The 14,803-nt window shown below is 36.3% G+C and overlaps 1 protein-coding gene across 1 annotated transcript; it reads left to right on the forward strand.

Moving 5' to 3' along the window:
• Positions 1 to 1,126: 1,126 nt before the first annotated feature.
• LOC141590078 (uncharacterized) lies at positions 1,127 to 3,052 on the forward strand. The gene is made up of 2 exons (XM_074410690.1): positions 1,127 to 1,372; positions 1,772 to 3,052. The coding sequence occupies exons 1-2, from the start codon at positions 1,127 to 1,129 to the stop codon at positions 3,050 to 3,052; spliced, it is 1,527 nt and encodes a 508-aa protein (XP_074266791.1).
• Positions 3,053 to 14,803: the final 11,751 nt, after the last annotated feature.

Genomic DNA, 14,803 nt, shown 5'->3' on the forward strand with positions numbered 1-14,803 from the left:
TTCGACTTTGTCGTAAATTAACGGCTCTTATGCGCTTATATGAAACTGGGACGATTTATTTTTGTGTGATTTGATTTGAAACTGAGATAGAATATTTGAGACAGTATTTGGGAGTATTGAATTTCTGGTCAGATCTTATGAATATCATTTCGTCGCTGGTTTGGCGAGTTTCCGTCTGCCCCCCCTCAAATTGTATGATGGAGTTTGGTATATATAGTTGGTTGGGTATGTAATTCGTCCTTATGCGAATTCTAATGATAAGTGTTTGAGTTGTTCTTGTATTAATGCTCTGTACGACTGTACCCATGATAAAGCATGTTGCTACTTTTTATCTTTTCACCAAACTTCTAGATTTATTTTATCTTTTACTTGAGCCAATATTCTTACGAAAATCACAATGTGTGCTGCTCTTATTCCGAAAAATGATTGTCCGGAGAGAGTTGGGGATTTTCGGCCGATTAGCCTCTGCAATGTTATTATGAAAGTCGTCACAAAGTGCATTGCTAATAGATTAAAAGGGGTTATGGATGATCTTGTTAGTCCTTTTCAAAATGCTTTTGTCTCTAATAGAAGTATTGCAGATAATATTGTCATTGCCCAAGAAATTCTCCACACCATAAATCACAGGAGTTATGGTAAGATGGGTATAATGGCTTTAAAGGCCGATATGAGTAAAGCCTATGATCGGCTAAACTGGAATTTCATTAGAGGGGTGCTCTCTTACTTAAATTTGTCGGGCTCTATGATTCAGCTTATTATGAGTACTATTGAATCTGTTTCTTACGAAATTCTGATTAATGGTGCTCCTATGGAAAGAGTTGAACCTGGCTGTGGGATTAGGCAAGGTGATCCTTTATCCCCCTATATTTTCGCGCTTTGCACGGAAGTCCTATCCCAAATGATTCTCTATGCCCAGGATAGCAATCTCATTAAGGGTATCAAAATTTGCAAGAACGGGCCGGAAATCTCTTATTTATTGTTCGCGGATGATTCACTCTTCTTTATCCGTGGTGACTATTAGAATTTGGATTTTCTAATGAATATTATCGATGAATATTGTTCTGCCTCTGGACAATGCCTTAATAAAGATAAGTCCTCTATTATTTTCAGTCCAAATTGCTCACTTATGACGGTCAAAAAGTGCCTGACTGAGTTTAAATTTTCTCCTAAGCATGATCTTGGCAACTATCTTGGCCTACCTACGAGTATTGGGTCTTCAAAAAGGGATTTATTTAAATTTCTTGTTGACAAGACTAAGCGAAGGCTATCCTCCTGGAATAACATTCTTCTCTCTTCGGCTGGTAAATTGACTCTCATTCGTTCCGTTCTCTCTTCACTATCCCTTTTCTCTCTATCGGTATTTCGCTTACCGGTAAGTGTAACATCAAAGCTTCAATCCTTGATGGTGCATTTTTGGTGGAGTGGAACTAGAACTAATAAGTCTATTCATTGGTGTAGTAAAGAATTCCTTAGTAGGCCTGTGGGAGAAGGGGGTCTTGGACTTCGCAATATTGGATGTTTTAACCAAGCTCTTCTGGCCAAGTCCGTTTGGCGAATCTTATGTGTTCCGGGAAGTCTTATTAGCAAAGTTATTGGTCCCAAGCTTGCTGTCCAAGATGATATTTTATTTCAAAACCGTTGGAAGGCTCCCCATGCGTCATCATGGGCTCTAAAAAGCCTTGTCTGGGGCTCCGATCTTATCTATAACAATATTGCTTGGACCATTGGATCCTCTTCTCGCCTTAATGTTTGGAAGAGTAAATGGATTTAGGGCTATAGTCTTCATGATCTGTGTGGGATTTCCATTGATGCTGCCACTGATTCCACGCTTCTGGTTAGTGAGCTTCACGATAATCATAGAAGATGGGATCTCTCTTCTCTTGGCTTCGATCCGGGGGAGGAAATTACAAAGAAAATCCTCGCAACATATATCCCGTGTCAACCCTCGGATGACTCCTTTTACTGGAAATTCTCTAAACATGGTGTTTTCACAGTTAAGTCGGGATACTATGTTGCCGCTATGGCCTTATCTAATGGACCTACCTCGAATGTTGAGCGCTCTAGAATGTCTACACCAATTGTGGCCTTCTGCAAATCAAAGCTCTGGAAGTTGCCTATTTCTAACAAACTAAAAGTGTTTCTATGGAAATTTATAGCTAATGCGCTTCCAGTGGGCTCTGAATTCCTCAAACGAAAAATGAATTGGCGCTCCTCCTGTTCTCTTTGTTGTGAATCATCTCCTTGTGTGGAATCTATTTCTCACCTCTTCAGAGATTGTAACTTTGCAAAGGCTCTATGGTTTGGTTGTCCTTTAGGACTTAGAATCACGGGAGGGGTGGACATTGATGCTAGGGTGTGGGTCATAAACTGGATTACTTATTTCTTAATTGGCCCCGATCCTAACTCCCTCCTCTTTCCCCTTATTGCTACCCTCTGGAGAATTTGGTGTTGTAGGAATGAGATGGTCTTCAAAAACCGTCGCCCTTGGCCTTTGAGTGCTCTCAATTCTATTCTGGGTGACATCCAATGTATGTATGAGGTTGTGTGTAGTAAGGATGGTAGCCTCCTTAGAGCACCTTTGTTAGACTCCTCTCCAGTCTTTGAGTTAGCTAAGAGAATTAGAAACTCCTTCCCTTATTGGATTGTTGGTGAACCTGGGTGCGGAAATGTTTGCACTATCAAGTGTGATGCTGCCTGGAGGGCTGATAGAAGTTCTGGCATGGGGTGGTGCTTATTGGACGACAATGGGACCTTAAGGAATACTGCTCACGCTCGCTCGTTTGCATCTTCTGCCCTGCATGCCGAAGGACATGCAGCTATCATGGCACTCAAATGGGCCTTGGACGAAGGATGCCTTCATGTTAGACTTGTTACAGATTGTCTTATCTTGGTTATGCAGGTTGCTGAAGCGGAGAAGGCGATTGCATCTGTCAAGTGCATTATCGATGACTTAAAGTCTATTGCGTCCCGTTTTCATTGTTGCTCTCTTAGTTTCTGTCCTAGGGGGGTGAATAGGATAGCTCATAATCTTGCCCAAGAAGCTCTTTTGTAAGCTATGCTATTTGTTGCTGTCAAAAAAAAAAAAAAAAATAATTCCTCGGTTTTCGGATATAATTTGACGTTTACGAGCTAGCATGCATCACAATTCTTTGAGTAATACAATGGGCTTGTTTATATGTTTGTGCCACGTGAATTATGGGCTAGAGGCCTAATACTATAAATTGGGCCGATTATGAATTGACATAAGTTCTGATATGGAACTATGTTAAAACGGTATGAAATATGGTAATGAAATGGACCAGGTAAAGAATAAGTCTAAAAGTGATTTCTTATTTATTATTTAACAGTTTTATCCCGTAACATGATAAAATGGGCTGAAATGGACATAGAAGGTTTAAGAGTGGTTCTATGCCATTTTAAGTAAATTCTCGGGAAATAAGCGTAAAGAGCCTTTAATTATGACATCGTCAATTTTCATTTAGTCATTAAATTTGAGCCTCATCATCGGGTACCCGTAAGGCTAGATAGACATTTTGAGGTGTCTACACTTGTGCAACTCCTCAAGAGACACGTCCTTGTCTTGTATATTGAAATTCACCCGGAATTGCACATATGCTTTGACTTTGGATAAGGAGTGAAGAATCTTATCAACAATGAGCTCCTTGGGGATTTCAACTTTTTGAATTTTCAATGTCTCGACTAGCTCCAACAATTTGAGCATGTGAGGGCTAACCTTTTGGCCCTCCTTGAAATCGAGATCAAAGAATGCCGAGGCCGCCTCATATTGGACGATCCTCGGTGTTTGTGAGAACATTGTCACAAGTTTGGAATAGATTTCATAAGCGGTGCCCATTTTAAAGGCTCTCCTTTGGAGATCCGCCTCCATCGCAAAAATTAACACATTTTTATTTGCGGCGGATTCCTTATAGTAAGCTTCATAGGCTTCCCTTGTTGCGGCACTCGACCTAGCATTAGGTTCGGGTGGAGAGGCCTCCATAAGGTAACGAACCTTATCGTCACCTTGGGCGGTTAGCTTGAGTTGGGCATCCCAATCGGAAAAGTTTGACCCATTCTTTTCAAGTTTACAAAGATCCATGAAGGATCGGAGCCATGAAACATTAGTGAGAACGTGAGCGTTGTTGTTTGGTGCGGCCATTGGTTATTAAGAAATAAAAGCGGTCTACAAAACAAAATAGAAGGAATAAAACACTTGTCGTTTTTAAAATAATAATAATACTCGTAAATTTTAATTTAAACAAGTTTTATTGCATTTATCTAGTGACCTCTACTCAACTTTGATAAATGATTCCAAGACCCAAATTCATATCAACTTGGGCACGCTTTGGCGATACATCCCTTATCAATATAACTCGGTGGATTAACCCTTTAATCGATTCTACTTTTAGAACTCTTGGTCGATAAAATTACATTAATTTTTATCTTTAGCCCAAAACACATCCGGCTATGGTCGAGAATACTTTTGTTGAGTACAACCCAAATTTCAAATAAATGTGTCCATGATCCAAATTCACATTAACTTGGGCACACTTTGGCGATACAACCCTCATCAACATGAATTCGGTGGATAAACATTTATCACCCACTTCCCCTACGTAACAAGGTTTGTACCCTGGTTTGGCCGAGCGCACTCCCTCACGAAATAGGTTTTCATGGTTTCTAATTTTTGGTAAGGCTAAGTCTCAATTGTTTATTTAGCGAGAGGTTATGCCAATTTATTATCTATCACGTTTTAAGTGAACTAAAGCGGTGAACTACGATAATTGTAATTGACACGGTCGATAAACTCGATTTAAAATGCATGTTTAGTTATGACGATTTAGCGATGCATGCAACATATAAATAAAATGCAAAGCATAAAAATAAAATCCTAGTATGACCTTCCTAAAATAGTAAATCTAATAAACTATTACAAATGCGGAAACCAACTCCTTTGGTCTCTTGAACTTCGGTCTTGGCACGCATCTCGAGGTAACACCGTCTTCATGGAAACTCCGAGAAAATTACAAATAATAAATAAAATTACATAATTTCCTATTATACATTTGTAATAAAAATAAATCTATTAACTTACAAAACGGTGATACGAGATCACAATAATTACAACCGAATCGATATTCCCATACATTTCGGGTAATACCAATTAAAAACTAAGGCCATACTAAGTAAAATTACATAATTCAAAAATTATATAAAATAAAAATATGACAATCATAAATAAAATTCAGCATTATAATATGTATGAACATGCTTAATATTATGCTAAATAGCCTTTTAAGAGCCAATATCGTATAAGTTATCGGTTTTTATGGATTTGCGTGATTATAACTTGTTAAAATCACAAAATGTCTCATAAAATCATATTTATGTTCAAGTTAATTATCCTAACTCACTTAGGACTCAAAATTTAGTCTTCACTAACACTTTGACAATAATTCAACTTGATTTGACAACATTGTTCATTATGGACTTAAAATTACAATTTTATAACATAAACTTCAAATTAAATCAAAATAATTTCAAATAATTTCAAAATTTGAAATTCAAACTTATGAACATTCTGGAAAAATATCATGACTCTCATAATGTTCAATAATTAGGTTAAATATTTCAAAAAATTATCGAGAAAAAAAAAATAATGTTGCGGTTTATCGGTTTTAACAAATATGACCATTAAAATATGATAAAATTTATTTTCATCAACTTTTCACTTTTAAATCTGAAATATATGATAAAATGCAACAAGTGACGTTTTTCTTTAGTCATGAAATATGTTTTAGCATTATATACTAAATAAAGTCAGTATTTATTGAATTTTTACTCAAAAATTCATAAATCATGCTAAAGGAGTCCAATACCTCTAAGATTTTTATACACACTGAGTAAAAATGCATGTGACAACATATTAAATTTCCATGACCAGATTCGAAATATAACTCATATTAACCTAATAAACCCTTTAAATTCAATTTAAGCTTATAAAATCCATATTTCATGCAAAATAACTTAGTTTATCACGAGATTTAACACATCCAAAAACCACTAAAAAATTCGAAGTTTAACTATTTTTCGTCCAAAAATGACATTTTTCTCATAAAAATCACATTTTAATGCCAATAATATATAAAATGAACAATAAAATCCATAAATAAACCAAAATATCCCAAATACATTTTAGGACCAGAAACTTTAACATGCAAAGTGATTTCGTGATATATCATAATAAACACAAAATTACATGTTTTATTTGTTAATAAGATTAACTCGGAAAAACAATAAACCGATTTGCATGCAAACAACCTAAGGCTCTGATACCACTTGTTAGGATTCATTAATCTCATTAGTATACATATTCATAGTATGATAGTTTAATTTAGTCATAAAATTAAAACAAGATCTTATGCATGTAAACATAAAACAAAGTAGAGAAGAAATCGTCACTTCTTACATTGGTGTTTCGGATTTATTGGGCACCAACAAGATCTCCTACTTGTTAGTTCTTGAGCTTTCCAACAATGGATGAACTAAGATTCAAATTAGAATCTCTCCCAAAAGTTTATACCCAAGGAACACCCTTAATGTTTTTTTGGAGTATTTGGAGTATTTTCTCTCTAATGTTTTTCACAAAAAGGTAGTGAAGAGAGGATTTTTCTTACACTAGAAAAATTAGAGTAGTGAATGAATAATAGAGGAATCCATTTGGTTCCTCTTGATGGAAAAAGCGGGGGGGGGGGGTCTATTGGGGGAGCCAATGCATGGTCTTGTTCTTCTCAAGATGAGACTAGGCATGCAAGGCTAGATATTAGGCTTAATCATTATGTTTCCATTTAAAAATAATACACAATATTAACCCTAAACTCCTCCATAATTTCGGCACACTAGGATAAAATGGGTAGTCCATTTTATTTTGTCATTTGTCAATTTTGTCACATGTTACATGTTACATGACATGTCACAATGCAATATATTTTTAACATATTAAAAATCAACATATTAATAAAATAAAATATGTCACGTACAAAAATCGACTAGTAATTCGTAATTACTTGTACCAAAACGGTTTATCAATTCTAAATCACAACGTCTTGTATTTATAATAAAATATTCATTCAGTTTCAATTGTTTCCGTAAACAATAATTTCATCTAAGTAATAAAACAATATGATTACTTAGATCGTATCTCATTTAATCAAATTACAATGGGACACGTAAATATTACTTCCAAAATCGTCCGTCAATTTTAAGCAATTTTAATTAACTCGTATCAACATACGATTAATTAAATAATCAATTAAGAATGTTTCCCTATAGGTATGACCTAAGGGGATCAACTGATCACCACCGTCGCACTATAGTAATGTCAAACTCTAGTCAGCCAATCATTACCGATATGTGTGGACCAATGATCAGAAATATTACTCCCACATGTATTCTTAATTATGAGATTTAAACATGTGATCATCATGATCGACAGTTGTGATCGCATTATTGTCGGAGGACACTTATTCCAACAGTAAGCTTGGATCTTTCTGAGTACCAGCCTGGTTTTGCATGACCGACCAATTTGACCAACTCCACATCAATCAACTTTAATCAATCTTATTCGTTTTCCTCCTAGAGGGCACTTTCGTCGTACATTCGAGTCGAGCATCACTAAACGTTAACTTAGTCAATCTCGTTTCGTCAAACATGTAAGTCTGAGGGTGTAAATCCTTCTTTTATCTATTGTACTTTATTTTTGTAATCACAATTGTAAGATTTATGTCGAAAATATTCTTAAAACCGATTTGTAAAACCTTGTTTTAAAACCCTTTTTACGGAATTATCAGGAGACAAACGTCGAGAAAGGACGCAAAGAATCGCCGTGCCTCTTGAAGGGACGCAGACACTTCTTTGCACCTCTTCCTGAGGCTGCCGCAGTTCCTGCTTCCTTTCTTCTTCCTTCGTCTCTTGTACGTCTTGCTGTTTTTATTTCGTTTTCAATTGTTCTTTGTTTCATCGACACAACAATTTAAGTATGATAACATGTAAATAATTCATTAATGTTTAATTCATCATTAAATTCCCGACTTAATTCCCTTATAATTCATATTTGCGGGTTTTCGTCATCAAATCAATTCGGGTTTTTAGAGATTCGATTCATTAATATTGAGTCTCTGGAATTCATCATTGACATATTTTAATCTGTTCTTTACCGTCACCATCATTAATTCGTCATTCATGACCTGTTTAACCTAATTAATTTGTTTAGTTTGTTTAATCCGTTAATAACCTATTAATCTTGTAAATAATTCATTCTGTTTTGTTCATGTTTTATCGTTTTTATGACTTAATCACATGTAAATAATCTGCTAATCACTTCCATCCGAGTCAAATAATATAATCGATCATTAAAATCACCAATGAACATTAACGTTTGCAATTCCGGCTTCACAGCCAGAACTCAACCCAGAAACAGACGCAGCGACTGCTGCGCCTCTTCCAAGGGACGCAGCTCTGCTGCGCCTGTTCCCGATTGATTTTTGTCCCTGAATTCCCGTTTATGCTTTGACCTAGTTTATTAATTACGCATTAATTAACTATTATTCGTATTATCGCCAAATAATCTGTTCGTTAATTTCTTTATTCTTTCTTTTCTCAAATTATCCGTTTTAAATGTATTTTCGACGTAAATCATCAAACCAATGTAATTATTGTAATTATTGTACTTTGTTTTATTCTTTATTATCATATTGCTTGTATGTTTTCACATGTAATCAACCCTATATCCCTACTTCGACCTAATGTATGCTTAAATTACGTGTTCACCGACTTAGTCTAATTCACATGCTAGGATTAATCTAATAAATGTTACATTGCATGCATATAAATCGACAACATATCGAGTATAGATAATTTCCTTAATCATTAGTAGAGGCCGCTATCGAGGCGGGCGGTATCAGGTGTTCGATCAAAAGAGCTTCCTAATACGTACCCTCACCCATTACTCCAGATCTCTGTGAACATCCGTGTTCATTGGCATCCACGAGAGTCATTCTAGACATAGAATGCTAAGGGTAACGAGTTCTTGGTGTTCATGTCACTACTTTGTGTCCTGACATGACACGAAGTATTCGAACGGTTTCCAATTTTCCACAATAAATTGGTGGCGACTCCACAAATGCACCAAAAAAGCTTGCGTCGCTTTTCGCCCCCGTGGGTTCGCGTTCACACTAATGTCAAGCTAACAACAACCAAATGTAAGGATGCTCAATCCCAATTCTAATCCCAAATTACAATACAAATCATAAGTAAACTCTCCAAAATATGTGAATAATGTATGAGAGTTTCTCACATCAACTTCTTCTTCTCTTTTCTTTTTAAATCATACTTCTTTTTGTCATTTTCTTTCATGCCTTTTCATTTCTTTTTACTCATTTTTTTCATTTCAATTTTTCATCATTTTTCATTCTTTTCCATTTTTTCATTTCTTTCTTGAGCATTAAGAACAAGCTCACATGATATTTCAAACTTTGGACCAAATCCCGAATGAGCACCCAAACAAAACTAAACAAAGCTACTAGCTCAACAAGGTAGACAAATTATAATGTAGCTAGGGATACATGTTTTTGTAAAGGGGTCAAAAAGGCAATTATAATCATGTGAATGGCTCCAAAATGCTAACAACATATGAATGCATGCTTTTAAAGAGATGAAATGAAGACCATACTTGTGCGTTTTTGATGAAACACACATCATAAGGAGACCTACACTCACCTAAGAGAGACCAGATATGGATGCATCGGTCTAAAGAGGTTCTACCTTACCAATTTTGTAGCTTGCCAATAGTCAAGATCAAGCCTATTCGGTTCATTTTCCATCTCCCACCTACTATGCCAAGACATCTCCATGTAGCAATTATCCCATCATAAAAGAATAAATCATTAGCTATAAGCTATCATTAGGATAAACAAGAGGGAAAGTAGGCTAAAAGCAAGCAAAAACACACAATTTTCTCAAAATTTTCACATTTTTCCTAAATGCAACTACAATGCAAATGCAATCTCCCCCCAAGCTAAACACAACATTGTCCTCAATGTGCCAACATGTAAATCACCCAACTAAACCATAAAAATAGCTCAAAACACATAAACAAGAAGGACAAGGGGTCATATTTTAGGGGTTGCGAGAAAATAAACTAAAATGCAAAGTAAAGAACACTTACTAGACTAGCTAGCCTTCCTCCAAGCTAGAATGTATTCGGGGGACTCTTCCATTCGTCAATAATTCAAGAAAAGGGCAAAATATTGAAAGTTTGATGAAGGAATAATGTTTGCAAGTGATTTGACAATTTTTTTTTAAATTTTTTTTTTTTTTTGGAAAAAGTTGCGTCCCCGATCGGGGTTGACCATATATGCCCAAATTTTGACTTTCTCCGCATTTCTTTTAACTCCTCCGTTGTTGAAAGTTACGACCCCGAATGGGGTTTTATGCATGGGAAGCGTGCAATCTCCTTTTCTTCATTTTTCACCTATAAATCATAAAACAAACATCATCAAGTCTAGTATTTTATGCCTAATTCTACGAAAACATTAAATTGCGGAAAATGAAAAACAAAAATAAATAAAAGCTTGGGTTGCCCCCAAGAAGCGCAAATTTTAAGTCTTGCTAGACTCCTATTTTTTGAACGTGGTGGCCTTCGTCATCCTTAAAAATAAGTCAAAGCCCTTAGAAGCCGATTATATACCTGTGCATGGGCAATACAAAAGTATATACATGCAATTGATAAGATTAACGCATAAAAGATAAAAGGATAAGAATGAAAAATCTTATCAAAATGCGTGGAAGAGGCTTAAAAAACAACCACCGTTTTACTCCACTCGTCAGCAAGAGATGGAGCGTCATGCTTAAGACCATGAAATAAATCATTAGTGCACAAAATATCATCATATATGGTCTCAAATTGGTGGCATGAAGAATCAAGGAAGTGAGTCTCATTGAAAATGGTCGGTTCTTCTCACTTATCCTTGATGGGTTCATCGCGAAGTCCCACATCAACCACAATTGGGTCAATTATGTTCTCCGTGAAAGGATTCTCAAAGATTTCCAAAGGTTCGGGTGAAACCCCATCCGTGTTACTAAAATCGGGCCCAACAACATCCATGTCATGGGTGTCATCTACTACAAGGTCAATGTCATTAAAATGAGTCTCTAAATGGTCAATTGGAGTGATGTTAAGGGGAATTTCAAAAGAAAAATTCTGACCATCATCATCGTCTTCTAATAATTCTAAATTATTAGGGGCAAAAGACTCACATTGGGAAGTTGGAAGAGTAGAAGCTTCGATACATCGCAAATTTTCTTCTCGCATTTCTGTGATCATGTCTCCGAGCCTTTTTAAGGAACGGGCTTTAGACGCTTGTTGTTCCAAATAAACTTGAGTAAGCATTGTGAGCTCTTCTGCGAAATGCCTTATATTTTCTTGGCGAGCTACTTCCCGACATTGATCGGCCATGAACCTTAGGAAAACCCAAAGCTCCCCCGCACTCTTATAGTAAAGACTCTCACAACTCATGTAAAGAGCCAAATCATGGGACTCGGAATCCATCCCGTCAAGCACAACCTGACCCAATTCATATTCATTGTAATTGAATCCAAGAGAAGCAATATGATTAACGTATTCGTTAAATTAGGACAAATAATATTGAAAAGGTTGGTTTTGTTGTTCCAGGAAAGGAAATACACCCATTGAACGGATATGAGGATCCCCTTGAGATAGTTTTACCACCTGAAAAAACGCGCTAAAACTACAAGAAAACAGTGAGAAAGATCCCAAGGAACAAGTGTTCCCCGGGACAAAATAAAACAAGATAAAATTCAACAACTATAACAAACAAAACCGTCTCTCCGGCAACGGCGCCAAAATTTGATAGGCTATCGCACACCTATGCAAAGATAATATTTATACCCTAGCAAAACAAATGAATGTAGTACGTAGGGGTCGAACCACAGAGAGACGGATGTTGTTAATTAGTTGTTATGGATTGAACTTTTATCTCGGTAGGTTAACGGTTGATTGATTGGTTTGGTTTGATGTAATGCTAAAACAATAATAAAGAAAATGTCTAGGGAGGTAGGGTCACACATGCTAATTATGTAAATGCTCATGTCAAGTTAGGAAGTTGATTTTATGATAAATGTTTAGGTTTAAAGACACCCAACTTACGATATTAGTGTCAATCATAGACCGGGTCCTAGAGAAACTCTCGTTTATGACTAGGTCGTCCTACTACACATGCTTAGTCTAATCCGATTCTGTGCCTTTCGACTTATAGAATGAATTAACAAACTTAATCTACGATTACGGCCAATAACCAAAGATTAAACGTTGTGGCACAAACATGTGATAGAAACAATTAGACAATATTAACTTATCCTCATTTTGACATTTACATATTACTTAAACATGCATGGCTCCTCTTACTCCTTAGACAAATAAAACTACTCTAACATGATGAAAATGCGAACTAAACTAATGATAAATGAAATGATGAACATGATGAAAATATGAATAGGATTACCTTGCAATGTGATGCGTGTCTATAATATGATGTTTTACATCTTTATTTCCACGCATTTTATGTCTATTATATGTAGTTTATTCTACTATTTCCCCTATTTCTGTCTACTCTCGTATTTTTATGTAATATTGCAGATTATTGCGGAAATGAGCAGAAAATGAACCAAATCTTGACCTCGAAAGCTAAGCTTAGGAAGGACATGAATATTTGACTCGGACTTGAAGTTTAGAATGCATTTTAAGGCCTGAAAGGTGTATTTGCGTGAGTTTTAAAAGCGGATTGCCAGCTACAGTGGTCTATAGACTGACCTACATGGTCTATAGACCGTCAGAATGCTTCTCGACATTCCAGGCTGCTTCAGATGGCTATATCTCGAGTTCTAGAGCAGATAATCGAGTGATTCCAATTGGAGGTGAAAGCTTATCCTCTTAGATTTCCAACGCCGCATAGAACGCCAAATTTGACCAAGTAACGAAGAAATGGCAGCTGTTTTAAATCGGTGCGCGCTGCAGAATCCGTCAGAATGCAATTCTGTACAGCGCTCTTGGTCGATCGACTGGTCCAAGTGGTCGATCGACCACTCCACGAGTCTGACGAGAATTTAAAGATGAGATTTAGCTTAAGCCCATTTTATATTAGGTTTAGGAATAAGGTTACGTTATATTCCTATATAACGTAACCTGATGTATTCAGTTTTTATCAGTTTTTCATCATCAAAATTTTAGGGTTCTTTAGTTTAGAATAATTCCCTTCAATAAAAGTTACTTTCGCTTTCGGTTTTGATCCTTCCTTCCTGCTTCCATTCGGTATTTCTCTGCTTATTTATTCAGTTTCGTTTCCGTTCATAGCTTAGAAAATTGCTAGTTAGAATTCCCATAGCCAAAATTATTGTTTTATGATAGTTGTTAATTTCATTAGTTTAATCATGAATTTGTATGCTTTAATTGTTGATTTTATTGCTATCATTAGTTCTAGTATGAGTAGCTAAATACCTATGTGCTAGGAATTAGGGAATCCATGGCGTCATGAGTTAATTTTATTTAGTCTAGGTTGAACCCGTACCGGCCTTATTTACCTTTGTGAGATTTTTATCCCTTGCTAGATTGAGAAATTAGCAAAGTTTGACTTCTTGCAAGTAATTGGAAAGACTATAGTGCGAAAGTAATTTAGTTTCTTTCTAGGGTGGAAAAGAGACCGAAAGGCTTAATTTGAATAGGGACTTAGACGACCTATTTGACATCCTGAGACGGTATTGGATAGACCTTGACTTTGCTAGACTGACCCTTAAGCCATGGTGAACCGAAATTCCTAGCTACCTTTTATTATCTACTTAAACTTCATTTAGTTTTCGGTAGTTAGTATAGAATCAATCAAACCAAAACACCCCCCTTATTTGTTACTTCTATACTGAAATATAGAACAACTGAAATTCCCTTCCTCCCTGCGGATCGACCCTGACTGCCACTAGCTTCTGTTAGTAGTATTTAGGTTATAAATATTATTTTTGGTACTAAACGACGGTATCAAATTTTGGCGCCGTTGCCGGGGAGGTAGCGCTAGTTTTAGTTGTGTTTATTTTAGTCTGTCTTTAGCCTCAAGGGATTTATTCCTTGAGGCAGTTCTCATCTCTTTCCTTTAGTTTGTTTTTATAGGTCTTTCAGGTCCTATCTAAGCAGGATTTTGGAAGGAGAACATCAAAGGGAAGGCTTGAGTACCTTTGATTCTTCCACCAAGATGTCTAACGTCTCCAGAATTATAGCACAATATGAAGCTCAGAATGCAAAATCTGACAAGCTAGAGAGTAGACAGTCGCGGAAAGCAAGTGTAGAGATGAGTACTGTTGCACTTGAGGCTTCTGTTAATGCTCAATCTGAAAAGCTTGAGGTGGAACAATTGAAGCAAGAAAATTCAGAGCAGAATGCTTCGGTTCATGGCACCAATGAGATTGCGGAATTGAGAACGACAATCCAAGCTCTTATGGCCCATATGGTGAAAATTGAAAACCAAATATCAATCTTAGCGGCTAATCAGCAAGGAAAGGATTCGGGAAATATGAAGAAGCTTATTAAAATTTCTGATGCGGAAAGAGATCACGTTTCCAGCTCCAATGGTCGATCGACCAACACAACTGGTCGACCGACCAGTATACCTGAGCAGAACGCAAATCCGTCAATTGATTTGTATGACACCACAGCTAATGATAATGTGACGAGGGTTTTGAACAT

This window comes from Silene latifolia, chromosome 7 (genome assembly GCF_048544455.1).
Source record: "Silene latifolia isolate original U9 population chromosome 7, ASM4854445v1, whole genome shotgun sequence".
Lineage (NCBI taxonomy): Eukaryota > Viridiplantae > Streptophyta > Magnoliopsida > Caryophyllales > Caryophyllaceae > Silene > Silene latifolia.

Excerpts from the sequence above, each read along its gene's own strand:
- LOC141590078 (XM_074410690.1), top strand. The coding sequence starts at position 1,127 with ATGACGGTCAAAAAGTGCCTGACTGAGTTTAAATTTTCTCCTAAGCAT. Across the intron at positions 1,373-1,771 it reads TATCGGTATTTCGCTTACCG|GGCTATAGTCTTCATGATCT; the intron begins GTAAGTGTAACA and ends AAATGGATTTAG.